General features: G+C 43.9%; 1 protein-coding gene across 1 annotated transcript in view; it reads left to right on the forward strand.

The window, feature by feature from the left end:
• The first annotated feature begins 6,745 nt into the window (after positions 1–6,745).
• ME3 (malic enzyme 3) overlaps positions 6,746–26,365 on the forward strand; it is a 306,056-nt gene continuing 286,436 nt past the window's right edge. Inside the window, exon 1 of the mRNA XM_082248513.1 lies at positions 6,746–6,970. Within this exon, the coding sequence (XP_082104639.1) occupies positions 6,749–6,970 (222 nt within the window). The 5' untranslated portion in view covers positions 6,746–6,748. The remainder of the gene's footprint in view (positions 6,971–26,365) is intronic.

Consider the following 26,365-nt stretch of genomic DNA (forward strand, 5'->3'; position numbering starts at 1 on the left):
AAAGATTATATAAATAATAAAATAATAAATACATTTAGAGCCGGTCCACACTAGCGCGACTTGTCAGCCTGACAAGTCACGCTCCCTCGCGGTCCATTGACTGCTACAGGACCCGTTCTAATAGGAGCGACCCAAGTCGCTCCGACTTAGAAAAAGGGTCCTGTACTACTTCGGGGCGACCTCGGAGCGACTTGCGTAGACTTCCATTATGTGAAGTCCCTGCAAGTCACTCCGAAGTCGTGGTGCATGGCAATGCACAAGTCGCCCCTGAAGTAGTAAGGAGTCGTGTCGCCTCAGTGTGAACCGACTCTTATGAATACTGTGTGTGATATAAATAAACAAAAATGTGCTCAAATGTGCCTTGAAAAATTCATAAAGTAAATCAATCAATAAGAAACTAATACTAATAAGTACATATAGACCAATACTAAATAAATATCAAATATAAATCCAATAATCTCAATGTGAAAAAAAAAAATAAAAAATCTAAAAATTAACCGTAGTGCTGAAAATCAGTTCATCAAAGTGTGCAAAGTCAGCAATATAAAAATTAGTAAATATGGTGATAAAAGGTGTATAGAAAGTGCTGAAAATCACGAGATCAATAAATATCATATAGATAAAAAACGGATGATAAAAAATAAGTAAAATTTTAAATTTATGTAGTCCAAATAGTGCAAAAAATGTGCAAAGAATGTCCCTAGTTCTCAAAGTCAATCTGTGCAGGTATGTGCAATAGTGGAATGGTGCTCCCCATAATAGGATCGCACTCACCAGATGGGAGTACCCCTACAGGGGTCCAAGGTATACAGCCAGTAATCAGGTAAGATGTTCCCCACCACTATGGCACCCGATCAACCCAGATGAAACTTGTATATGAAAAATAAATCTTCTCCAACATTTTTAGGGGGTAATCCTCTCAGGTATGTAAGGAAAGAGGGATTGGATAGCGTGAATCAGTTAAATTATGCAATTTATTAGATAGCCGTACACTTACATTATAATTTGCTGACACAAACGTATCTCAGCAGCGTGGATACAATGATCCGGGTGTCGGAGTGCAATGCGTTCCAAACACCGGAGTGATGGGGCAGAAGTGACGCTCTACGCATTTCGTCAGTGACGTCATCGGATGCCACCAGCGTCTATCTCGCCCACAGATATATACAACGGTTAACAATGCAAGTGTCGAGGATTCATATTATGACATAACATATAACTACAAAGTAAATTAAATAATTATTCCTTTATCCCCAAAAAATCCCTACATCTAGTAGGGACACTTTAATACAGACAGAAGGAGTGTTACTAGCTAGATCACCAGGAGAGAACAGAGGGGGGGGGGGAAATCCCCCAAAAAAGAGAAAACAAATGCAGCCACCACCTCTGGTTGATAAACTGCAATATATTACATTTTTCATTTTGGGTGCAATACAACTTTAAGGTATGGGAGTAATGCACGGACTTGTCCTCTTTAATCCTCTGCAATATATGTGTAAAAACCTAAGGCCCGGGGGCCGGATCCAGCCCTCTAAGCCATTTCATTTAGCCCTCACACCTCTCCTGCAGCAGCGGCACCCCCTTCATCTCTGCCCCCACCTTGTCCCAGCAATTGGCAGCAGATCGGAGGACAGAACTCCTCCGCCAGATCCTGCTCTTTTCTGTGCAGCCACAGAGAGGATTGTCTCTGCCCCCACCTTCTCAGCAGTCGGCAGCAGAGAGGAGGGCATAACTCTGATGTAGATTCTTCATCTACGCATTCCAGCTCATATCTACAATGTTTTTTATACCTAACAACTTTCTTTTGATTTCTGTAACATGCGATGTTTTTATTATTGCATAATAAACCATGTTTATTACAATTGGCAAGCTCATGCGTTTCATTCAAAGTCTCAACTTCCCCCCTCGTATTCACCTTAACCTGCTCCCATCCGCGCTACAGCCTATATACGGCTGCAGCGCGGACTTGAATTTTCGGGAGGCCGTTTTTAAACGGCCTCCCAGTGACACGCCCCCCGCGCGCTCCCGCGAGCGCGCATCGGGGAGAATCTGTGTCGGCCGTGTCCCTTGGACATGGCCGATCACAGATCGTGGTGAATGGCCAATCACAGCGGCCATTCACCACGTGATCAAGCCGTCCAATGAGAGATGATCTCATATGTAAACATATGAGATCATCTCTCATCGCCGGCGCTCCTTCCTCACACAGAGCCTGCAGTGTGAGGAAGGAGGGGGAGCCGTCAGCCGCCGGGGACACACAGCGATGTAATCAGGGCACTGATCACCAGTTCCCTGATTACTAAAGGTAAAAAAACACACACAGTGCCTGCCATCAGTGCCCACAGTGCCCGCCATCAGTGCCCCCCATCAATGCCCACAATCAGTGCCCATAGTGCTGCTAGTCAGTGCCCATCAGTGCCTGCTCATCTAGGCACTGATGAGCACTGACTGGCAGCACTATGGGCACTGAGTGTGGGCACTGATGGTGCTGCCCATTAGTGCTCAACAGTGCCGCCCATCAGTGCCACCCATCAGTGCCATCCGCCAGTGCCCATCAGTGCCGCCCGTCAGTGCCGCCTCTCAGTGCCCAGCAGTGCCACCTCTCAGTGCCACCTCGCAGTGCCGCCTCTCAGTGCTCATCAGTGCTGCCTATCAGTGCCGCCTATCAATGCCGCCTATCAGTGCTCATCAGTGCGGCATATTAGTACCTCCTCATCAGTGCCCATAAGTGCCACCTCATCAGTGCCCATAAGTGCCACCTCATCAGTGCTGCCTCATCAGCGCACATCAGTGAAGGAGAAAAATTTATTTTCAAAATTTACTCGCAGAAAATAAGAAAAACTTTTTTTTTTTTTTTCAAAATTTTCTGTCTTTATTCTTTTTTTTTTTTTTTTGTAAAAAATAAAAAACCCAGAGATGATTAACCACTTAAGCCCCGGAGGATTTGGCTGCTAAAGGACCAGGGGTTTCTTTGCGATTTTTTTACTGCGTGACTTTAACGGACAATTGCGCGGTCGTGCGACGCTGTACCTAAACGAATTTGACGTCCTTTTTTTCCCACAAACAGAGCTTTCTTTTGGTGGTATTTGATCACCTGTGCGATTTTTTGATCACGCGCTATAAACAAAAAAAGAGCGTAAATTTTGCAAAAATAACAATATTTTTCACATTTTTTTATATGAAATTCCCCAAAAAAAAAAGTAAAAATCAAAATTTTTTAACATTTTTCGGCCAATTTGTTTTATGCTACCTATGTTTGGTAAAAAAAATTGCAAAAAGCGTATTTTGATTGGTTTGCGCAAAAGTTATCGCGTTTACTAACAAAGAGAAAGATTTTTGTCATTTTTGGTGTTTTTTTTTTTTAACGCGTAATGGCGGCGATCTGCGATTTTTTTTTTTCGGTACTGCGACATTGCGGCGGACAGATCGGACCCTTGACTGACATTTTTGACACTTTTGGGGTTACCAGTGACATTACTGCAGTAATCAGTGCTATACATATGCACTTTTACTGCAAAAATGACACTGGCAGGGAAGGGGTTAACTTTATTGGACAGGGAGGGGTTAAGTGTGTCCTAGGGGCGTGCTTTCTACTGTGTAGGGACATTCCTATTGGTGTAAAAGCAAAGATCAACCGTTCTACATAGTAGAACGGTCAGATCTTTACTTTTACACAGGGAGAACTGACAGGCAGCTTGTTTACACAAGCTGCTCTGTCTTTCTCCCTTCACAGGAGCGATCGCAGTGTGACTGGCGGACATCGAGTCCGCCGGTCACACGCACTGACTTGCCTGTGAACGAGCCGCGGCGGGCGCGCGCCTCGGCGGGCGCGCGCCCGCCCGCGATAGGCTCGCAAGTCAGTGACAGGCGAGTGACGTACCGATACGTCACTCTGCCTGGCCGGGGCTGACCGCCGCAGTATAGTCGTGCGGCGGTCGGCAACCGGTTAAATACCACCAAAAGAAAGTTCTATTTGTGTGAAAAAAATGATAAAAATTTCATATGGGTACAGTGTAGCATGACCGCGCAATTGTCAGTGACAGCGCTGAAAGCTGAAAATTGGCCTGGATGGGAAGGGTGTTTAAGTGCACAGTAGGCAAGTGGTTAATAATATTGACCTGGATATTATCAACCTTGGCCTTTTAGCATAGTGTGGAACAAGCGCTGGCTATGGTGGGGCGCACGTCAGTTAAATGCTGACATGCGGGTGGTGGGTTTTGACCTTGCCAGCAGTTAAAGTTCCTGTAATGGGCTATGCCCTTGATTGTAAATTGGTGGTAGCCAGGCTGTCTGTCCAGCACTTATAGTAAGGACAGACCCCCCCCCCCCTCACCCCTTTTGGAATTTAATTAGTTAATGACAAAGAGTGCTCACAGTACAACTGTGACTGGCACTGGTCTGAACGATTACTTGTTTTGGTATTGGAAACTAAATAAGGCTGTGGCCCTTTCCAACTTAATGGTTGTAGTGTGGTTTTTATATGGGGGGGGGGGGGGGCAAGGGGGTTTTTATTATGTTTATATTGTTTCCTGGGCCTATGCGCCTCAGCAGTCAAGAGTTGGACACCCCCTGCTCTACAATGAATACAGTGATACAGGTTTTAGTTACCTGCATAGCTCTTGAAGTGCAGACAGTCATTGTATATGAAAGCTATGCACAAGGTCATTGTTCTGGTACAAGGCAGATAATGACAAAATACCTTTTAGTATATCGCTATTTTCTTATCCTGAGCATTCTGGTATGTTCAGGTTTGTATTGTCCGTTAAAACAATCCGGCTTTTTATATATTTACATGGAAATAGCACCTGATCCCTCACAAAACAGAACTAACCCCTTCCTGCCAGCGGAATGCATATCTGCAGCAGGACAGAGGTGGGCCTTTATTCATGCTGCAACCTATATAGAATGCTGTTTAGTGCACAACCGTGTGCCCCCAGCATTGTGGCTGCGCTGCCAGTAGGGTGCCACCTTTTCTTCACCACCGACCCAAACATTCACGGCGCGCAGCAACAGATTTGTGTGTGACTATCTCGGTTACTTGGGGAGCCACAGTCCAGTCTGAATAATGTGTTGGGTTTCAGGCAGACGGAATCCCGAACATATGATTCAAAACCCCAGACTGTCCAGGTGAATCCTGGACTGGTGGCAACCCTAGCTGCTGCCAACAGCTCCCGGTTACAAAGCGATGGGCTCCCAATCACGTGATCACTGTGACAGCCAATTATGGTGATGGCGTGATCACAGGACGCCCAAAAAACATCTCCCTTCATTCCAGCTTTAAAACAAATCTAAAAGCGGTATTAAACCAAAAATGTATTTTATTACAGCTTGCTAATTTTTATTTTTTACCACTGCCCGCCCGCCATATAGCAGAATGACGTCCGCAAAGTGGTTAAGTTATCCTGATTGGGCATCATATGACATCCAGCAGGATAAGCCGTTCGCGGCCGGTGTGTCACTTTGACACACCGCATCTCCGATCTCGGTAAAGAGCATATGACATAGGCTCTTTACCATGTGATCAGCTGTGACCAATCACAGCTGGTCACATCGTAACCAGGAAGTGCTGTTTATCGGCTTTCCTTAATTCGCGCTGAACAGGCGCAAGTAGAGGAGAGCCGATCAGGGGGGGGGGGGGGGTCTGCGCTGATAATCAGCGCATTAATTTTCTGTGCAGACCCACCAGGGATGCCCACTAGAGCCCACCAGGGATGCCAACCCGTGGCCACCAGGGATGCCAATCAGTTTTAATTAAAGATGCCAATCATTGCCCATTAGTAATGCCTGTAAGTGCCGCCCATCAGTGCTGCCTATCAATGCCACCAACAGTACCCATTAGTGGTGCCCATCAGTGCCACCTATCAGTGCTCATCAATGTTACATATCAGTGCCGCTTATCAGTGCCCATCAGTGTTGCATATTAGTGCAGCCTCATCAGTGCAGGAGAAAACTTACTTATTTACAAAATTTTTAACATAAACAAAAACTTTTTTTTTTTTTTTCAAAATTTTAAGTCTTTTTTATTTGTTTAACAAAAAAGAAAAAACCCAGAGGTGATCAAATCCCACCAAAAGAAGCTCTATTTGTAGGGGGAAAAAAATATAAAAATGTTGTTTGGGTACAGCGCCTTTTTTTTTTTTTTTTTTCCCAGTGACCTTGGAAACCATAGAGGAACCATGTTCCTATTGACTTCCACTCCTGCTGCAATGCTGCTGCGGTTAAGCGCCACCTGCAGTGGAGAAAGTAGACTGCACCTGCCTACAAACCTGCTGCTTTCTGGCTTTGGCGGTTGTCATTATTTGTGGCATATTCACATACAGCAGCCCTGTATCTATATAGTCCAATAATTTGATTTATGAAAGTGGTAAGTTATTGTGTGTTTTTTAACCCGTACCAACCCGCCATCGTTTTTCCAGATCACGCTAAATATCTCTCTGCCAGGTGTAACCTAACATTTTCCCCTCAGTTCCTATACATTCTTATCCAATGTGCATAAAAGAAATATATGGTTAAGTAGTGCTGTGCTTTTTGCCTATAGCATGCAAACAAAGAGCTTCCAGTGTAGTATGGTAGAGTGATGGGTTGAATTTGGATAGAAATGGGGCTGGAGGCCTTGATTTAAAAAAAAAAAAAAAAAAATTGTTTGCTGTCTTCCTTTTTTTTTTTTTTTTTTTTTTTTCTTTTCCAATAGTTTACATATGCAGTGACTGGATATTTATTTTCTATATTTTTATTTTTCAGATAAAAAATGAATAGCTTGATAGTCAACCGAATCCTATCAGCAGGAAATAAAGCTGCCCCTTGCGCACTAAGGGTGGGGTCATGGCTCTCTCTGGTCAGGAACCCTCAGAGAGTGAACTGGAATCTGGTCAGAGTGTGTCACGCTGGATCCGGCAACGTTCTTCCTAATAAGACCCAGCATATTAAAAAGAGAGGATATGACATCACCAGGAACCCCCACCTCAATAAGGTAATCATTTATTGTGCTGAAATGTTTGATGGATGCTTGTGTTTCATGACAGACCCTCAAAGGATTCTGGGAATGCTAGGCCTATCTTTGGACACCAGTAGCTACATAATATAGGCAATAGTATGTGGGCACCCGTCCAAATGATTAAGTGTTGCCAGTAAATGGTACAGTTAATGCTACAGCATACAAAGGCAATGGTGCACATCCAACCTTGTGGTAACAGTTTGGAGATGGCCTTGTCCTGTTTCAGTATGACTGTACCCCTGTGTACAAAGTCAGCTCTAAGCCATGGATTAATGAGTTTTGGGTGGAGAAACTCAAGCGTCCTGCACAGAGTCCTGACCTCAACCCTACTGAATACCCTTGGGATCATTCAACACCTCAACTGTGAGCCAGGCCTTCTCATCCAAGATCAGTACCTGACCTCTCAAATTTTCTCCTGGCTGAATGGGCAAAATAAAAATGGTTGACACATTGCAAAATCCTGTGGAAAGTCTTTTACAAGAAAAATGGTAGCTGTTATAGCTGCAAAAGGTCACCTCCTTATTGATGCCCATGGTTTTGGTAAAGGTTACAGTGATGGTGAACCTTGGCACCCCAGATGTTTTGGAACTACATTTCCAATGGTGCTCTACTGCACTGCAGAGTGCATGAGCATCACTGGAAACGTAGTTCCAAAACATCTGGGGTGCCAAGGTTCGCCATCATGGTATAGGATGTCCAACAAGCTTATATTGGTGTGATGGTCAGGCTTCTAGAAACTTTTGGTCATATAATACAATTTTTGATGGTCTGATATCAGTTACACTGTATATTTAGCATCTGATTTGTATGAGAACTTCTGAGGGGCAACAATGACTAAAGTTGTAAGTACTTATTATGACCAAGGGACATTTTTTAACCTAATCGGATCACCATACATACATACCAGTTACCATCAGGCATGTATTACAGCAGGTTCCGACCTCATACCACTATTCTAGGGCAGGGATTCTCAAACTATGGCCCTCCAGCTGTTTTGCGGAACTACACATCCCATGAGGCATTGTAAAACTCTGACATTCACAGACATGACAAGGCATGATGGGAATTGTAGTTCCTAAAAAAACTGGAGGGCCATAGTTTGAAGACTTCTGTTCTAGGGTAAACACTTACAGTATGTATTGGGTGATATTCAGGGCCTTATCTAGACCTCATGCTGCACCAGGCACTAGTGAGTGATGTAATTTTTTTATGTCACTCTGCCCCTTGTGTTGTGAATATTTTAGTAAACTTGCTGCTAGGTTGAGCTTTATTGGAGACAGCATGGAGTTTGCTTAACTACTTCAAGACTGCAAAATATATATATATATATACAGCTTTGAAGTGGTTTACTGGGGTTATGCCTGAAGATATCCGCCATAACCCCAGTATTGTTCTTTACAGCCGCTGTTAGCCGGTGTTTCTCGAGCTTCCCGTTTCCACCGGTTAGCCCAAAAAACAATATGATGGTACGGCCGGTTTTTGCCAGAGGCGATCGATGAGTAGATCATCTTTGATCGCCTCTATAGCCTTGGAGGACTGGAGCGACATCATGACATCCCTTCCAGTCCAGGGTGGAAGGAAGTAATTTTAGGGTTTTCTTTTGCTGTAAAAGAAAAGGAGCGATTTGGGGTCCTTTTGACCCCCAGCTCTCTCCATAAAGAGGACCTGTCTTCCTTATTTCATTTACAAGGGATGTTTACATTCCTTGTAAGTGCCCGTTCACATACGAGCGACGCTACTTCGCACCGCGACCTCCGAGGTCGCGGTGAGAGCAGCGCGCCGCGACCTCGGAGCGGCCGCCACGGACTTCATAACATTTTTCTAAGTCGGAGCGACTTGTGTCGCTCCTATCAGAACGGGTCCGCAGCTTCCCTATGGGAGGCGACCTACGGCAACCTGTGAGGCGACCAGGTCGCCTCACAGGTCGCCTCAGTGTGAACCGGGACTCATAGGAATAAAAATGATTTAACAAAAATAAATTAAGGGACAGTGTAAATATTAAAAGTAAAATAAATAAGAAAAAAAAAAATGAAAGCTCCAACTTCCCTCTGTGCTCACCCGCAGAAGCAAACGCAAAACGCATATGTAAGTCGCGTACATATATGTCATTGGTATTTGGACCACACGTGAGGTATCGCCACGAATGTTAGAGCGAGAGCAATACCTCTAGCTCTAGACCTCCTCTGTAACTCTCGAAACGGGTAACCTGTACAAATTTTTAAAATGTCGTCTATGAAGATTTTTAAGTACCGTAGTTTATCACCATTCCACAAGCATGCACAATTTTAAACTTGCTGGGTACTATTTACTCAGTGTACCAGCATCTTTCACATTTTTATAAAAAAAAAAAATTAGGATATATATGTTTAAATAAAGGGACGAAAAAACTGCGCTTGTTTGAATAAAATTAAACCAAAAATACACCAATTATTCAAGCAGTAACTCTCCTGTGAGATATAAGCACAGTACCATAATATTTAAAAGCATCAATAGAGTTGCACTAAATGAGTAATTGCACCCATATAATACAAAAAATAATTGACATCCAAATGAAATCATGTCCAGAGAAGTGAAAGTTAAAAAGTCCAAAAAAGTGAGAATGTAAATGTGAAATTCTTGTCAGTACATCTGCAATATAGCCACCATCTGTCACCCAGAGTGAGATGTTGTCTGGAGCACCATCACTCGTATCCGTACAAAATACCAACTCAACCCAATGCCATACCAACTCAAAGGGACCTCCTATCACCGAGGGTGAATAACACTTATGGCTACACACCCAGCCAGGGCCTTTTGATGCAGTTTAAATGTCTCCTTAGAGCCATAGGTGAAGACCATCCAGATGATGCTTCCATACTATCATCCCAAGAAATAAAAAAAATAAAAAAAAGCTCCACATAGTGTAAAATCCTATGGAAATATATTAAAATAAAGTAAGGTTGCACTTACATCAAGGTATGTTTACAAATGTCGTCTTAGGAATCTTGCCGGCCAGCGATACACACGTCCGGGAATCGAAGAACGCGATTACATCAGCTCATCGCTCCGCCCTACGTGTTTCGTCATATCATACAATGACATTGGCTGGGGCAACGTCATACTATGACGGTGCATCAGACCTTTAACTGTGACGTTACTCTTTAACCATTTCTGGACCGCCTGCCGCATATTTACGTATATACTGCAGCAGGGCGGCCTGGCTGCGCAAAAAATAACGCAATGTCGCAGTCCCGCTACAAATCACTGATCGCCACCATTAGTAATAAAAAAAAATAAACAAAAAAAAAAGTCCATATATCTATCCCATAATTTGAAGACGCTATAACTTTTGCGCAAACCAATCAATATACACTTATTAGGATTTCTTTTTACCAGAAATATGTAGCAGAATACATATTAGCCTAAATTGATGAGCCCGGCACCACTTTTGAATATAATTAAGCACCATATTGACTACTGCATATGCTGCCTGACTCCATTAGGCCCCTTTCACACAAGCAGACCGTTCAGATCCGCCTGTCCGTTTTTCAGGCGGATCTGAACGGATGCCCTATGCATCTCTATGGGATATCGGATGTCAGCGGAGACATGTTCGCTGACATCTGATCCCTCAAATCCGAATGGATGGAAACCCTATTTTCCATCCGTCTGTCGGATCGGATGAGAACGGACAGACGGTCCATTCTCATCCGATTCCCCCATAGAGAAGGATGGGGACCTGACAGCTCTGTCTCCGCACACGGCGCAGAGACAGAGCTGCCATCCGCCTGCTCAGTGGGGGATCGGCGGATCGATCCCCGCTGATAAAAGCGGAGTCCGCTGACGGACTACCGTGTGTGAAAGGGGCCTTACAGTTTTTAATTTGGCAGTAAAAGCAAAAACAGTAAAACGTTGGATTGAGAGTAACTTGGTTTGAGAGCGTTTTGCAAGACAAGTAACATTTTATTTCTATAAATTATGACTTGCTATACAAGCGATGTCTTGATATATACAAGTAGCTTCATGTCACAACTGAGTATAAAAGAGAAGAGAGGCACCTCTAAGTCCCGGTTCACATTGAGGCGACCTGGTCGTCTCACAGGTCGCCGTAGGTCGCCTCCCATAGGGAAGCTGCGGACCCGTTCTAATAGGAGCGACACAAGTCGCTCCGACTTAGAAAAAGGGTCCGGAGCTTCTTTGGGGCGACCCGGAGGCGACCGCCATAGACTTCAATGTTAGGTCGCGGTGCGAAGTAGCGTCGCTCGTATGTGAATGGGCACTAAGTGTAGCAATATGGTTACATTTATTGAAAGTACAACATTTAGCAACTAACATGATTGATGAATAATACAGGCACATCTAAGTCCCCGTTCACACTGGGGCGACCTGGTTGCCTCACAGGTCGCCGTAGGTCGCCTTCTATAGAGAAGCTGCGGACCCGTTCTAATAGGAGCGACACAAGTCGCTCCGACTTAGAAAAAGGGTCCGGAGCTTCTTTGGGGCGACCAGGAGGCGACCGCCATAGACTTCAATGATATGAAGTCCGTTCCGGCCGCTCCGAGGTCGCCCCGGGAAGTCTGATTGCCCCAGTGTGAACGGGGCCTTAGAATGCAGGCATCCGCGGTAAAGCTGTCCACATAGACTGTCCTCCTCACCGCCATCTATGTCATCCCTTCCACGCTGCGCTCCATGTGAGCTTCAAGCCTTGCTTTCAGATCGCTCTACTGCAGGGTAGTCTTCCCGGTCATGACTGCAGACTGAAAGCGGTGGGAGCCGGCGGTGAGGAGGACGGTCTGTGGACAGCTTTACCCCAGATGCCTGCATACTTGGATGTTCCCTCCTCAATCATTAACCATATGAGTTGCTAAATGTTGTACATTCACTAAATGTAACCATATTGCTACACTTAGTGTCGGTTCACACTATGGCGATCCGACTTCGAAGGCGACCTGTGAAGTCGCGTGCACCACGACTTCGGCACGACTTGCACGGACTTCACATAATTGAAGTCAATGCAAGTCGCTCCGATGTCGCCCCGAAGTAGTACAAGAACTATTTTCTAAGCACAGAATGGACCGCGACTTGTCAGGCTGACAAGTCGCGGTAGTGTGAACCGGGACGAAGAGACGCCTCTCTTCTCTTTTATACTCTGTAGCTCCTGCTGGATTTTGCCTCTAATCCCCTTGTGGAAGCGCCATTTGTGGATGGACATTGTATGGTTACACAATCTATCACATTGCTATAATCTTTTTATATGGACTATAAACTGAAGGATTTATGAATAATTGGTTGTGGAACTTTTCTTTTGGGAGAATTTGCTTTGATATACAAATGCTTTGGATTACAAGCATGTTTTCGGAATGAATTATGCTTGCAATCCAAGGTTTTACTGTATTTTAAATGCCCACCTGCATTGTTTTGCAATGTTTTCCTATTAAGACCCCATTCAGACTAGCGCGACTTGTCAGGCGACTTGTCAGCCTGACAAGTCGCGGTCGGTTGCTCGTCATAGATTAGCACAGGACCCGTTCTAATAGGAGCGACACAAGTCGCTCCGACTTAGAAAAAGGGTCCTGTACTACTTTGGGGTGACCTGGGAGCGACTTGCATAGACTTCCATTATGTGAAGTCCCTGCAAGTCGTGCACCGCGACTTCACAGGTCGCCCCTCGAAGTCGGATTGCGCCAGTCTGAATGGGCTGTTACTAGCAATGCACCTTCAAATTTGCCTAAAAAAAAAAATTGACTAGTCCATTCCCTAGCATGCCCCCCCCCCCCCCCCCCTCCTTGCATGTCATAGCCCTCTCTTCTTCGGGGATTGTCTAATTACTGCCTGTACTGGCCCAGCTCCTCTGCCTCTCTCTCCTCCCTACATAAACTTTTTATGTAGGCGCCAGGGAAAGAGTGAAGGATACTATAGAATGTCAGTGTGACGACAGCTCCAATTTTTTTCTGCTGTTGCTTACTGATCTGTAATAATAAAATATATACAAAATGGCAGCACCTAGCAGCAGTCTTTTTCAGATGTCTAAACAAGGGGGGCTTTTATAGGTAAATACTATGTATTAAATAAGTGCACATATAATCTTTTGAGAAGATTAATGTTGAAATGAATGTTTAAAGGTCAGGAAAACCTTTTAGCTGACAGCGACATGTACTTTTCCTGTAAGTCACATCCTGGCTGTTCCTCTTTTATCTCCAGTTATGATTATTGCAGCACTCTTGATAAGATTGTCTCACTCTGCGCTGTACTAAGCAGAAATAAATGATGAGCTTGCCATCATAATTTGTCTGAATCATACATAGATGACCTATGTCCTCCCTGTTGATACTACAAGTCCCAGCAAAAACCGCTTGCTAAAAATCTTCAAACATTAGAGCCCTGCACTCAAAGTGCTCTAGAATTTCCTGGTAGATAGCTGCGCTGACTTTGGACTTGATAAAACACAGTGGAACACCAGCAGATAACATGGCTCCCCAAATCATCACTGACTGTGGAAAATTTTGCATTTCATTTGGAAATCAAAGTCCCAGAGTCTGGAGGAAGAGTGGAGAGGCACAGAATCCAAGTTGCATGAGGTCCAGTGTGAAGTTTCCACAGTCAGTGATGATTTGGGGAGCCATGTCATCTGCTGGTGTTGTTCCACTGTGTTTTATCAAGTCCAAAGTCAGTGCAGCCCTCTACCAGGAAATTCTAGAGCACTTCATGCTTCCCTCTGATGACCAACTTTATGGAGATGCTGATTTCATTTTCCAGCAGGACTTGGCACCGCCCACACTGCCAAAAGTACCAATACCTGATTTAACCACTTCCCGACCACCCGCCGCAGATTTACTGTGGCAGGGTGGCTCTTCTGCGCGAACCGACGTAGGTCTATGTCGGTCACGCGCGGGAAGCTAGGGTGTGAGCGCACGCCGCCGGGGTGTGCTCCCGCCCCCACTCGGCAGCGGGGAAGCCGATGCACGGGTGAGGCAGCTCCGATTGCCGCCTGAAACCCGTGATCGCTCCCCGCTGAGAGAGAAGGTCGGTTGTTGTAAACACAGCCGACTGTCCTTCTCCCTGCAATGACCATAGAGCCCATGTGATCCTTCTATATAGGATGACATGTCTCAATGGTCATTTCACAAGCCATACTCCCCTATACATTTTAACCCCTTGATCACTCACAGGGTTAACCCCTTCCCTGCCAGAGTCATTATTACAGTAACAGTGCATATTTTTAGCACGGATTACTGTAGTAATGTCACTGGTCCCCCCAAAAGTGTCAAATGTCAGTTAGGGGTCCGATCATGGTATCACTGTGCTTGATTGGCTAGAAAACTCACCTGACTTAAACCCCATAGAGAATCTGTGGGGTATTATAAAGAGGAAGATGAGAGACACCAGACCTAACAATGCAGATGAGATCAAGCTCACTATCAAAGCAACCTGGTCTTCTATAACACCTCAGCAGTGCTGCAGGCTGATCGCCTCCATGCCACTCTGCATTGATGCAGTAATTCATGCAAAAGGAGCCCCGACAAAGTATTGAGTGCATACTATACTGTACATGTATTAAAAATCCTTTTTTTTTTTTTTTATTGGTCTTTTTTTTTTTTTTATAAGCCAACATTTCTGTATTAAAAATCCTTTTTTTTTTTTTTTTTATTGGTCTTCTGTAACATTCTAATTTTCTGAGATACTGAATTTTGGGTTTTCTCTAGCTGTAAGCTATAATCGTCAAAATCTAAAAGAAAGAAATGCTTGAAATATATCACTCTGTGTGTAACGCATCTATATAAAATATGAGTTTCACTTTTTTAATTGAATTACTTAAATAAATTTTACTTTTTAATAATATTCTAATTTTATGAGATGCACCTGTATATTCATAGACCTGCTTGTTGAACTTAAAATGAGGAAGATATTTAAAATGAAGAATAATGTAGTGATAAACTATTTTTTTTTTTTTTTTCCCAGTAATACAAGGGTTTACTTCTTTCCAAGATCTAGGGTCACCTGTACATGTCCACTTTCTTTAAAAATATTTTCATTCACAACATGGACTTTCAAGTGATTCCACAAATGAAAGCTACCTGCTGTTCCTTTTATAGTCTCTGTTTATTGAATGCGTCAACTTACACAGTATGTGTTTATGCAGCAGAGATGCATTTACAGTGGACCTGAAGCTGAATAGTAAAACCTTCCTGTGAACACAACTTACTTTTTAATTAATTATTGGGAATATAATATTTTTCTTGTTATTGCATTAAATGCTTAGTCATTAAATCCCATCATAAAACACAGGCCTACACAGAGTTGTATAAAGAACTCGAAACCCATACTTGAGTAAAAGTACAAGTGCTCGATCAAAAAGTGACTTGAGTAGAAGTACTAAAGTATTCAACATTTTTTGTACTTAAGGCCTCTTTCACACGGGCGGTCCGATCAGATCCGCCTGTCAGTTTTTTAGGCGGATCTGATCGGATCCTCCATGCAGCTCTATGGGGCAGCGGATGTCAGCGGAGACACCTCCGCTGCCATCCGCATCCGATCCTGTGCTGAAATCTGGATGGATGGAAACCCTATTTTTCCATCCGTTCAGTAATCGGAGCGGAGCGGATCTGATGAGAGCGGACAAGCGGTCCGCTCTCCTCCGATCCCCCATAGAGGGCAGCGGGTGCTGAGACACCTACCTCTCCGCTCTGCAAGCGGAGAGGGAGCTGTCATCCGCCCGGGTCAGCGGGGATCGCGGATCGATCCCCGCTGAGCAACACGGATCCGCCTGCGGAGGCGGACCGTGTGAAAGAGCCCTTAGTATTGCAAGTAGTTTTTTTTAAAAATGTTGCTACTCAAGTACTGAAAGTAAAAGTACAAGTACTGTGTTATGTAGTTATTAAAGAAAGAAGTCAAAAGTTTGAACATCATATTGTTTTTTATTATTTCAAATGCAGCTTTTATTTATACATACAGTAGCATTTATTTTCGTATGCGCTGATAATACACATGTTTTGAGCTTCATGAAACCTGCCATCTACTGTTCTGGCAGTGGTAATTTTTATAATAGTAACGAGTAACTATGCAGCACAAAAAAAAAATATTGGAGTAGAAGTATTGAAATCATCGAAAAAATGTAGTGAAGTAAAAGTGGAAGTAGGAGAAAAAAATTCTACTCTAGGAAAGTACAGATACCGCCTTTCGGTACTTAAGTACAGTGGTGAAGTAGTTCTACTTAGTTACTATACATCTCTGGGCCTACATGTTGCAGCCTCCATTCATCTCTAGAAGCCAACATCTAAATTGTTTTAGTATTCCATGCTCCTAATGTACATTTATGATCACTGTCATCAAATACAGGGCTTGACAAATTCACTTTAAATCTAGGCGCCAGCTAAAAAAGTTAGGAGCCATTTAAAAAACAAACCAATATTACAGGTAGAACATGTATTATGTTCTCAAAGGTAAACTTTTTTTTTTTTTTTTTTTCAACTCTTTTGCTGTCAGTGCGAAAAAAAAAAAAAAAAAAAAAAGAATTTTAGACCTAAACATTACATAAAACCCCCAAACATTAAATATTTTCCGAAAGCAGACACCTAGAGAATAAAATAGTGGCAGTTCCAATTGTATAATATGCCACACAAGATAACTGCAAAGGTCTAGGAAGCAAATTTCCGTTTAAAAAAAAAAAAAAAAAACCTTTTAAAAGTTAATTTTTTATTGGGCATGAAAATGCAATAAATGACCCAATTTTTTGGTAAAACATAAAAGCTGAGGTTGCACCAAGTAAATAGATATTCAACATGTCAAACTTTAAACATGTCAGTACCCTATATTTTTCATGGTCGATCTCTTTAACCACTTAAGCCCCGAAAGATTTTACCCCCTTCCTGACCAGGGTTTTTTTTTTTTTTTTACTGCGTGACTTTAACGGACAATTGCACGGTCGTGCGACGCTGTACCTAAACAAATTTTACGTCCTTTTTTTTTCCCCACAAACAGAGCTTTCTTTTGGTGGTATTTGATCACCTGTGCGATTTTTTTTTTTTTTTTTTTGTATCATGCGCTACAAACAAAAAAAGAGCGTAAATTTTGCAAAAATAACAATATTTTTCACTTTTTTATATGAAATTCCCCCCCCAAAAAATATAAAAATCTAAATTTTTTTAACATTTTCGGCCAATTTGTTTTATGCTACATATTTTTGGTAAAAAAAATCGCAAAAAGCGTATTTTGATTTGATTTCGCAAAAATTATCGCGTTTACTAACAAAGGGAAAGAGGAAGGGGTTAACTGTATTGGAGAGGGAGGGTGGGTTAAGTGTGTCCTAGGGGCGTGTTTCTAACTGTAGTGAGACAGGTCTACTATTGTAAAAACAGAGGTCAACGGTTCTACATAGTAGAACCGTCTGATCTCCATTTTTACACAGGGGAAATTGACAGGCGGCTTGTTTACATAAGCCGCCTGCCTTTCTCCCGCTCTACCGTCGATCGTAGTGTGAGCGGCGGACATCGGGTCCGCCGGTCACACGCGCGGACTCCTCTGTGAACGAGCCGGGGCGGGCGCGCCTCAGCGGGCGCGCGCTCGCTATTGGCTCAAAAGCCGGTCCCAGGCTAGCGACGTAGACCTACGTCACTCTGCCTGGCCGGGGCTGACTGCCGCAGTAAATATACTGTGCGCAGTCGGCAAGCGGTTAAAAGCCCCCTATAAGTCATCAGTTTAGTGTTATAAAGGAGGTCTGGTGCTAGAAGTATTGCTCTCATTCTGGCGTGCGCAGCGATATGCAACATTTGTATCGCAATCAATGTTTTCAGGCGTAGGCGCCTCGCCGCGTGCATTTAAGTTTGTACGTGTGTATATGTTGGGGTGGGGGGGCCTCAATTTTTTTATTTTATTTTTATTTGGGGGGGGGTTTATGTGCTTGGGTGTAACTTGAATTTTTTAAAATCTACATTGTTTTTTTTTTTTTTTTTTTTGTGCCACATAGGGGATAAGACGTCCCCTATGTTATGATTTTTTTTTTTTTTTTGGTCACAGGTTCTCTTTTTAATGAGACATCTCAGGGTATAAAAGACCCCGCAGGTCTCCACTGTACTCCAAATGAATGTATTCCAATGCACATCGCACAGGATTACATTTTTTCTCAGCCTTGATGGCCGACAAAACTGTGAATAGGGACCCGGAAATTACGTCAAACTTCACTTACAGATCAACTAGAAGGGGAGGAGAGTGGACGTGTCCGCTCTTCACCCTCCCTCTCTACCCGGCGGCATCCGCTATCCCAGAATACATAGCGGGGGAGGGGCAGGGGGGCGCACCCAGGGTATGGGGAGAATTTGGGCAGCTGCCCAGACGCCAGGTCCAAATTTGTGGTCGCAATGGTGACCTGGCGCCTGGGGTTTGTCGAGCCCTGACGAACCCCCTGACATTATTTACAGCAAAATTTGAAAAACTTGAGTAAAACAAAGAAAAAACTTCCCAATAATCGTGAGCACATCAGAGTCCCCAATTACATCCGAGTCCACATCAATGTCCTCCCTTGCATCTTGGTTCCCATCAGGGTCTCCATTGAGTCCTCCCTTATAGGGGTCTCTATCCGATTTCCCCCTCCTACATCAGTGGGACTATAAAAAAATCTTGCAGGGCTAGATTTGGAGACCCCTGCTATATGGGAACAGACGTACAGTATGTAACGCAGTGTAGTAGAGGCGGTAAAATTTTGATGCATTTTGCGACTGGCTTCCTAATCAGAAAATGTAATTAAAATAGTGTGCATATGTGCTGTGGACAAGAGACGTGCCCTCCGGGGGGGGGGGGGGGGGTGTGCAGGATGGCTCGGATCTAGATTAGATCTAGAGTCTACCATTTTATCCACTTTTAACCTTTTTTTTTTTTTTTTTTTTTTTTTTTTTTTTTTATTGGCTGCACTATCCTGCCATTTACATTTCCTGTTGCAGGGAACAGAAAGGCAGATATCTCATTCTGACAAGGGGTTCTTCTTCATCCTGCTCATCCCCCACTTAAAATTTCCACTTAGAGTATTGCACTTAAGTATTGCAAACAGCCAATTACACTCTGTAGATGTCTCTCCCAGTCACACCCTAGAAAAAAAAAGCCTTCACCAAAACAGCTATAACATTTTAAAGCGGTAGTATCCCGCTTTTTGACACTTTTACCTACAGGTAAGCCTATAATAAGGCTTACCTGTAGGTACAAATAATATCTCCTAAACCGGCATGGTTTAGGAGATATTTACAGTGCATGCAGCCGCTCGCGCGAGCGGCGCATGCGCTCTGAAGGTCCGGAGGGACCTTCAATCTATTTGCCGGGAGCTTGCCGGAAAATCACTCCCGCGCGCATGTGCGGGAGTGACGTCATCGCGGCTCCGGCCAATCATCGCGCCGGAGCCGTCTCTTCCAGCCAATCACCACGCCGGAGCCGCCGAACCCGGAAGAGACGGCGAGGGATCATGGCAGCGCCCGCAGCGATGTCCGGGGGTCCGTGTCGGGGCTTCGTTCTAAGGTAAGTAATACATAATGAGCTAGTATGCGATGCATACTAGCTCATTATGCCTTTGTCTTGCAGGTTGTTTGTTTTTTTTTTTTTTTTTTAACTTTGGGTTTACAACCGCTTTAAGCAATACCCTACAAAAAAAAATCTCTTGTCTTTCATTCCTCCTAAAAGATAAAAACAGAAGTTGAAGGATTAAAAGAGGTTCATGGAAGTCAGCCAGCCCCCAGTCTGATGTATTCACCCTCCAGTCTGCCACCAACCAAGTAGACCTGTCTCATGATATAAAGAACAGGGGTTTAGTTGACACACATTTGCAAACGCATGTGTAATCTGCAGGGCCACTACACGGCACCCTGTTTTACCTGCAGTCCTAACACTTTCTAATTTGAGTGTCTCCACACTGGAAGCACATGGCTGCTAATGGATGGATGGGGAACAGGTGGGAGGGAGACAGCCCAAACCTCCCCCAACCCACTCCCATCCATGACTGGTCTAGTATCGCAAAACTCAAATAGCGAAGTTGTAGCGATGGTACAAACTGGAAAGGACCAGTTGGGAAGCATTATTTAAGCAATACCCTACAAAAAAATTCTTTTGTCTTTCATTCCTCCTAAAAGATAGCAGTGCACATCCTGTGCATTGGTGCTCCTGTGAATTAATTTATATAGCTGTATATCTGCAGGGTGAGATCTCGGACTGCTAGAGATTTGGAATGAGATTTGGTGATGTCACTGCTGTACTGCACATTGTTCTCCTTGCTGGAAGCTCTGACCTGAGGAAGCAAAGACCTGCCTCTACCAAGATGGCAACCTCCATACAGAGACACCGTGCAGAACAGGGCATAGCAAGTCAGTAATGAGTGAAGATTACAGTAGCTGCCGGTGGACCACAGGCCAATAATGGTTTCTAGTCCTTGGCCTTGTTCCTGCATTTTTATACTAAGCTTACTTTCCTCTTTAATATATCTTCTCAAAGTCTGTATGGATGTGGGAAACTTCGTAAGTTGGCATTTATCAATGATCAGAAACTATTTTACAATGCATTTAACCACTTGCCGACTGTCGCACGACTATATACGGCGGCAGTCAGCCCCTCACAGGCAAAGTGACGTATGGGTACGCCACTAGCCTGTGAGGCTCTAGGGAGCGAGTGCGCGCCACCGGAGGCGCGCTCCCGCTCGCTCACGGACCCCCCGCGCGCGTGAGTGAGCGGCGGACCCGATCCTCCGGTACAGCGGGAGAAAGGCAGGCGGCTAGTGTAAACAAAGCCACCTGTCATTCTCCCCTGTGTAACAGCACAGATCATACGGTCCTGCTATGTAGGACCGTAGATCTCTGCTGTTACATGTAAATCCACATCCAATCACAGTTAGAAGCACACCCCTAGGGACACACTTAACCCCTCCTTCTCAAATAAAGTTAACCCCTTCCCTGCCAGTGTCATTTTTACAGTAACAGTGCATATGTATAGCACTGATTACTGTAGTAATGTCACTGGTACCCCCAAAAGTGTCAAAAATGTCAGTCAAGGGTCCGATCTGTTCGCCGCAATGTTGCAGTCCCGCAAAAAAAATCGCAGATCGTCGCCATCAAAAACAATAAAAATGACAAAAAATGTTTCCCTTAGTTAGTAAACGCAATAATGTTTGCGCAAACCAATCAAAATACGCTTTTTGCGTTTTTTTTTTTTTACCAAACATATGTAGCAGAAAACAAATTGGCCTAAAATGTAAAAAAAATTTAGATTTTTACATTTTTTTTTTGGGGGGGGGGGGGGATTTCATATTAAAAAAAAATGTGAAAGTTATTTTTGCAAAATTGTCACTCTTTTTTTGTTTTATAGCGCATGATCAGAAAATCGCACAGGTGATCAAACACCACCAAAAGAAAGCTCTGTTTGTGGGAAAAAAAGGACGTCAATTTCATTTGGGTACAGCATCGCACGACCGCGCAATTGTCCGTTAAATTCACGCAGAGCCGAATCACAAAATAGGCCCTGGTCAGGAAGGGGGTAAAATCTTCCGGGGCTTAAGTGGTTAATGTTGTGGGTTTCTTCTTTTATTTTATTTATTTATTTTTTTTTAGGAGGGTTTTTTTTTTTTTTTATTTTTTTTTATTAATCTGTCAAACGGTATAGCTGCATGGGAATCCTCTAAAACCGTTTCCAAGATAGACTAGGGACTATGGGATTTGTATGGCCAATATTTATGAACACCTGACCATCCACTTCCTTTTTTTGGATTGTTGGAAATCCCATTCCAAAACCATGGGCATTATTATGAAGTTGGCCCTCCTCTTACTGTTAAGATCGTCTCCACTCCTCTCGAAAGGTTATTCACAAGATTTTGGAGTGTGCCTGTGGGAATTTGTGTCCATTCACCCAAAAGATCATTTGTAAGGTCAAGTACTGATGTTGGATGTGAAGACCCAGCCTAAAATCACCATTCCAATTAATCTCAAAGGTGTTCAGTGGGGTTGAGGACTTGTGCAGGACACTCCAGTTCCTCTACACCAAACCATGTGGTTATGGCACTGGTTTTGCATTGAATTACAGGGAGGGCTGTACACATACTGCTGGGCCATATAGTGAATATATCTGGAATTCAGTGATCACACGTGCTCACAAAATCTAGCCCTGTACTGAATGTACATTGCAGTCTGTTTATTTTAGAGTCGCCTACCCAGTAATGTACAGTGCCAAGACACCTTAAATGTGTCTCCACACTATTGTCTATTAGGTCATGATTAAGAAATCTTAGTTACCAGCTGGGATGCTTTAAAATACTCAATGCCTGGCTGTTGTGCTGACTTGCTGGTAACAATTAAAAAGTCTGAAGTCCTTATCTGAATACTGGTTCGGGGTGCATTAAATTATTAACCACTTAAGCCCCGGAGGATTTTCCTGCTAAACGACCAGGGGGTATTTTGCGATTCGGCACTGCGTGACTTTAACAGACAATTGCGCGGTCGTGCGACGCTGTACCTAAACGAATTTGGCGTCCTTTTTTTCCCACAAACAGAGCTTTCTTTTGGTGGTATTTGATCACCTGTGCGATTTTTACTTTTTGCGCTATAAACAAAAAAACAGCGTACATTTTGCAAAAATAACAATATTTTTCACATTTTTTTATATGAAATTCCCCACAAAAAAAAATGTAAAAATCAAAGTTTTTTAAAATTTTCGGCCAATTTGTTTTATGCTACCTATGTTTGGTAAAAAAAATCGCAAAAAGCGTATTTTGATTGGTTTGAGCAAAAGTTATCGCGTTTACTAACAAAGGGAAAGATTTCTGTCATTTTTGGTGTTTTTTTTTTTTAACGTGTAATGGCGGCGATCTGCGATTTTTTTTTTTTTTTTTTTTTTTTTTTTTTTTTTTTTTTGCGGTACTGCGACGTTGGGGCGGACAGATCGGACCCTTGACTGACATTTTTGACACTTTTGGGGTTACCAGTGACATTTCTACAGTAATCAGTGCTATATATATGCACTGTTACTGTAAAAATACACTGGTAGTGAAGGGGTTAACTTTATTTGGGAGGGAGGGGCTGTGTGTGTCCCTAGGGGCGTGCTTTCTACTGTGATTGGCTGTGGCTTGAGCTGTAAGGACACTGATCAAGGGATCTACATAGTAGATCCATGTGATCAGTGTTTTTACAGCGAGGAGAATGACGGGTGGCTTGTTTACACAAGCTGCCTGACATTCTCCCTCTCCCCCGCCGATCGCCGAGTGACCGGCGGACATCGGGTCCGCTGGTCACACGCGCGGGGGGGGGGGTCCGTGACCGCGCAGGAGCGGGAGCGCGCCTCTGTGGGCGCGCGCTCGCTCCCCAGAGCCTCACAGGCGAGCGACGTAGACCTACGTCACTCTGCCTGTGAGGGGCTGACTGCCGCAGTAAATATACTGCAAGCGGTTAAAGCAAGATGGCTGGCAAAACATCCAGATTAGCATTTGTGGAAGGAAAAGTCAGAAGGGCGGCCTTCATTATTTATTCATTTATTTATTTATTTTTTTGCGATAATAGGTTTTTTGAAGGGCCCTTTCAAACTGATGCGCTGTTGATACATTCCCATTGACGTACAATGGAAGGTGCCTTTTTTGGTGCCCTTTTTAAAAGCTGCAGCATGCATGTGAGCAGGGTGCAGCATGGTGTGTCAGGTAGCAGAGATCACACAGAGGCCGAGATAAGAGAACAATGTATTTAGAAAGTCCCAACAATGTACAACTAGGCCCGTTGGATAAGGAACAGCTGACCAGAGCCACTTACTAAACTGAGGAGCATATCCTGAGACGATGCCGACAGCTTCTGCAGCGAGGAGCAGTAATGTGGCCTGGCTGGTCCACACCCAAATGGGAGGCTTCTTAAGTGGAGATAGCATAGTCCCTGCAATTTCCCTCCTCCTCTGGAACCTCTCCCTGCGGCTATGCACTGTCCCTGACAGATGAGGAACCTGCCCCTAAACTACCCACTTGCACAAAGCACATCAAACCCAGGAGCCAGTCTTAAATAGACACTGCCCTTATGCCCCATACACACATGCAGATTATCTGCAGACTTTTGTCTGCAGACTTACCAAAACCATATAATATGAGGTCAAATCTAAACACTTTCAATTTGTATGCAATCCGGCAGGCCCTTGCACTACATAGAAAAGGTAAGTCTGCAGACAAAAGTCTGCAGATAATCTGCACGTGTGTATGGGGCATTACCCAAGATGGCCACTAAGGTCAAATGGGGTGAATGCGTCCAATCAGACAGCTGTTCCCCCTAGTGACCATAGGAAGTCGTAAAGGAGCCAAGTTCCCCATGACTTTCCTTTCTGCATTGTGGCTTCCATGGAGTGCCACCTACAGACTGCACCTGCCTACTTGCAGCAACTTTGTAAAGCACAGCAAAAGTTACATAAGATTTAATGGTGAATCGTTTTCATGCCTTTTTTTTTTTTTTTTTTTTGCTCTGGAAAAGAGTGCCAAAAAGGCAATAGTGTGAAAGGGGCCTCATGATCCATACAGGCTGTCCTTATATGTGGTGATGTACTATTTTGTATGTTAAGCCCAAGCACAAAAATGTCATTGTAGCACTGTCCCCTTGGAGGTTGCTTGTAGTTGTATGTTCTTCTGTCACTTGACCCTGTGAACTGTCTAGCCCTCCTGACACTCTAGGTTCAGACATGTTGTGTATACCTTTTTAAATGACACCATGCAAATTTGCTTTAACTCTTTTTCAGATTTACTTGCTCAAAAAGACTTAAAAAGGAGTATTAGTCAACCGAGCCCTAGATAAACCGCCAATATTCAGTTAAAATAATACAAAGAAAACAGTTAAATGACCATTAACAGTGACAAGTAAATAACACAAATGTACACAATAACAGTAGGTGAATGGATCTCTCAGGAAAGCTATAGCTTGCTATGAGGAATACTCCTACTAAAGGGGAACCCCAGGCCAGCCTATAATACCTGTATCCTAATGAGAGATGAGGTAATCTATACCCATAGCGTGTCCCCTTAAGAGCAATAAAATAGCAATGTTCAGAATGCCAGGCCTTGCTATTATCTTCACCGGCAGTTGGAGCTCAAAGAACAAAGTATTCCTAAATGCAGCACAGTGTGAGACAATCAAGGCAAGGTAGCTGGTACTGACTAGTGGTAACCCGCTTATTGATCCAGCTGTAGAGTGTCTGTATACAGTGTTCAAAGAGATGTAATAGTGGCCAATCACCGAACCCGAGAACCTTCAATTGCTTCTTGAAGAACAGTCGTAGTCGATTCTCCATACTGCAAACAGGCTGAGATGGCTGTAATCTCCTGATCCAGTGAGTCACCCGACTCCGATGCAGTCAGTGATGCTGCTGGGGTGTCCCCGACATAGCAAGTGTTGTCTATCCTGCCTGGGCTGAGTCTGCAGGTGGCTGGCTGTTGTGTAGTAGGCTGCAGTCCTCTTTTACAGCGTTGAACTGATGCACACATGATGGATCTGAGAAAGCGTGAGAGAGTGGGTCTGGTCAGCAGATCCCTTTTGTATAGTCTCTCCCACAATTATCCCCTGTAGTGAATGGCCTGCTGGGAGGTGTAGTCCATGAACAGTTCAGCAATATCTCTTCGGGAGACCACAGTTCCCACAATGCTCTTCTAGTCTCAGGAGTATGATGCATAAAATCGAAGCCCAGCACTAGGGGAGCATAGAGACAGACTAGGACAGGGGTCTTCAAACTATGGCCCTCCAGTTGTTCAGGAACTACAATTCCCATCATGTCTGTGAATGTCAGCGTTTTACAATGCCTCATGGGATGTGTAGTTCTGCAACAGGTGGAAGACCATAGTTTGAGGATCCCAGGTCTAGGAAAACAGTGGACAAGTCTGCAGTGTCAGGTAACCGTTGTCCACTTCGGGCTACATAATATATTGCAGTTTACTAATTCTTAGATGTGGTGGCTGTATTCCTTTTTTCTTTTCTCGCTCTCCTCCTTATTTTTAGCTTGTGATACAGCGAATAACACAATTCCTGTCCTGCGGGGACAACACTATCCTTACTGTTTCTTTGGAGGGGCAACGTTGTCACCCTAAGACAGGAAGTATCTCTCCTCTTTCTTATTACTTTGGGGGGTTAGATTTGTATTATTTCTATTATAGGTACTTATATAGCGCTGTCAATTTACGCAGCCCTTTACATGTATATTGTACGTTCACATCAGTCCCTGCCTTCAAGGAGCTTTATAATCTAAGGTCCCTAACTCACTTTCACACATGCAAGGGTCAATTGAGACAGGAGTCAATTAATCTACCAGCATGTCTTTGGCGGGTTGGAGGAAACCCACGCAGGCACAGGGAGAACATCCAAACTCCAGACAGGTAGTACTGCAGTTGGGAGTTGAACCAATGACCCTAATGCTGCTAGGCAGAAG

This window comes from Pelophylax lessonae (genome assembly GCF_965119305.1).
Source record: "Pelophylax lessonae genome assembly, chromosome: 2".
NCBI lineage: Eukaryota > Metazoa > Chordata > Amphibia > Anura > Ranidae > Pelophylax > Pelophylax lessonae.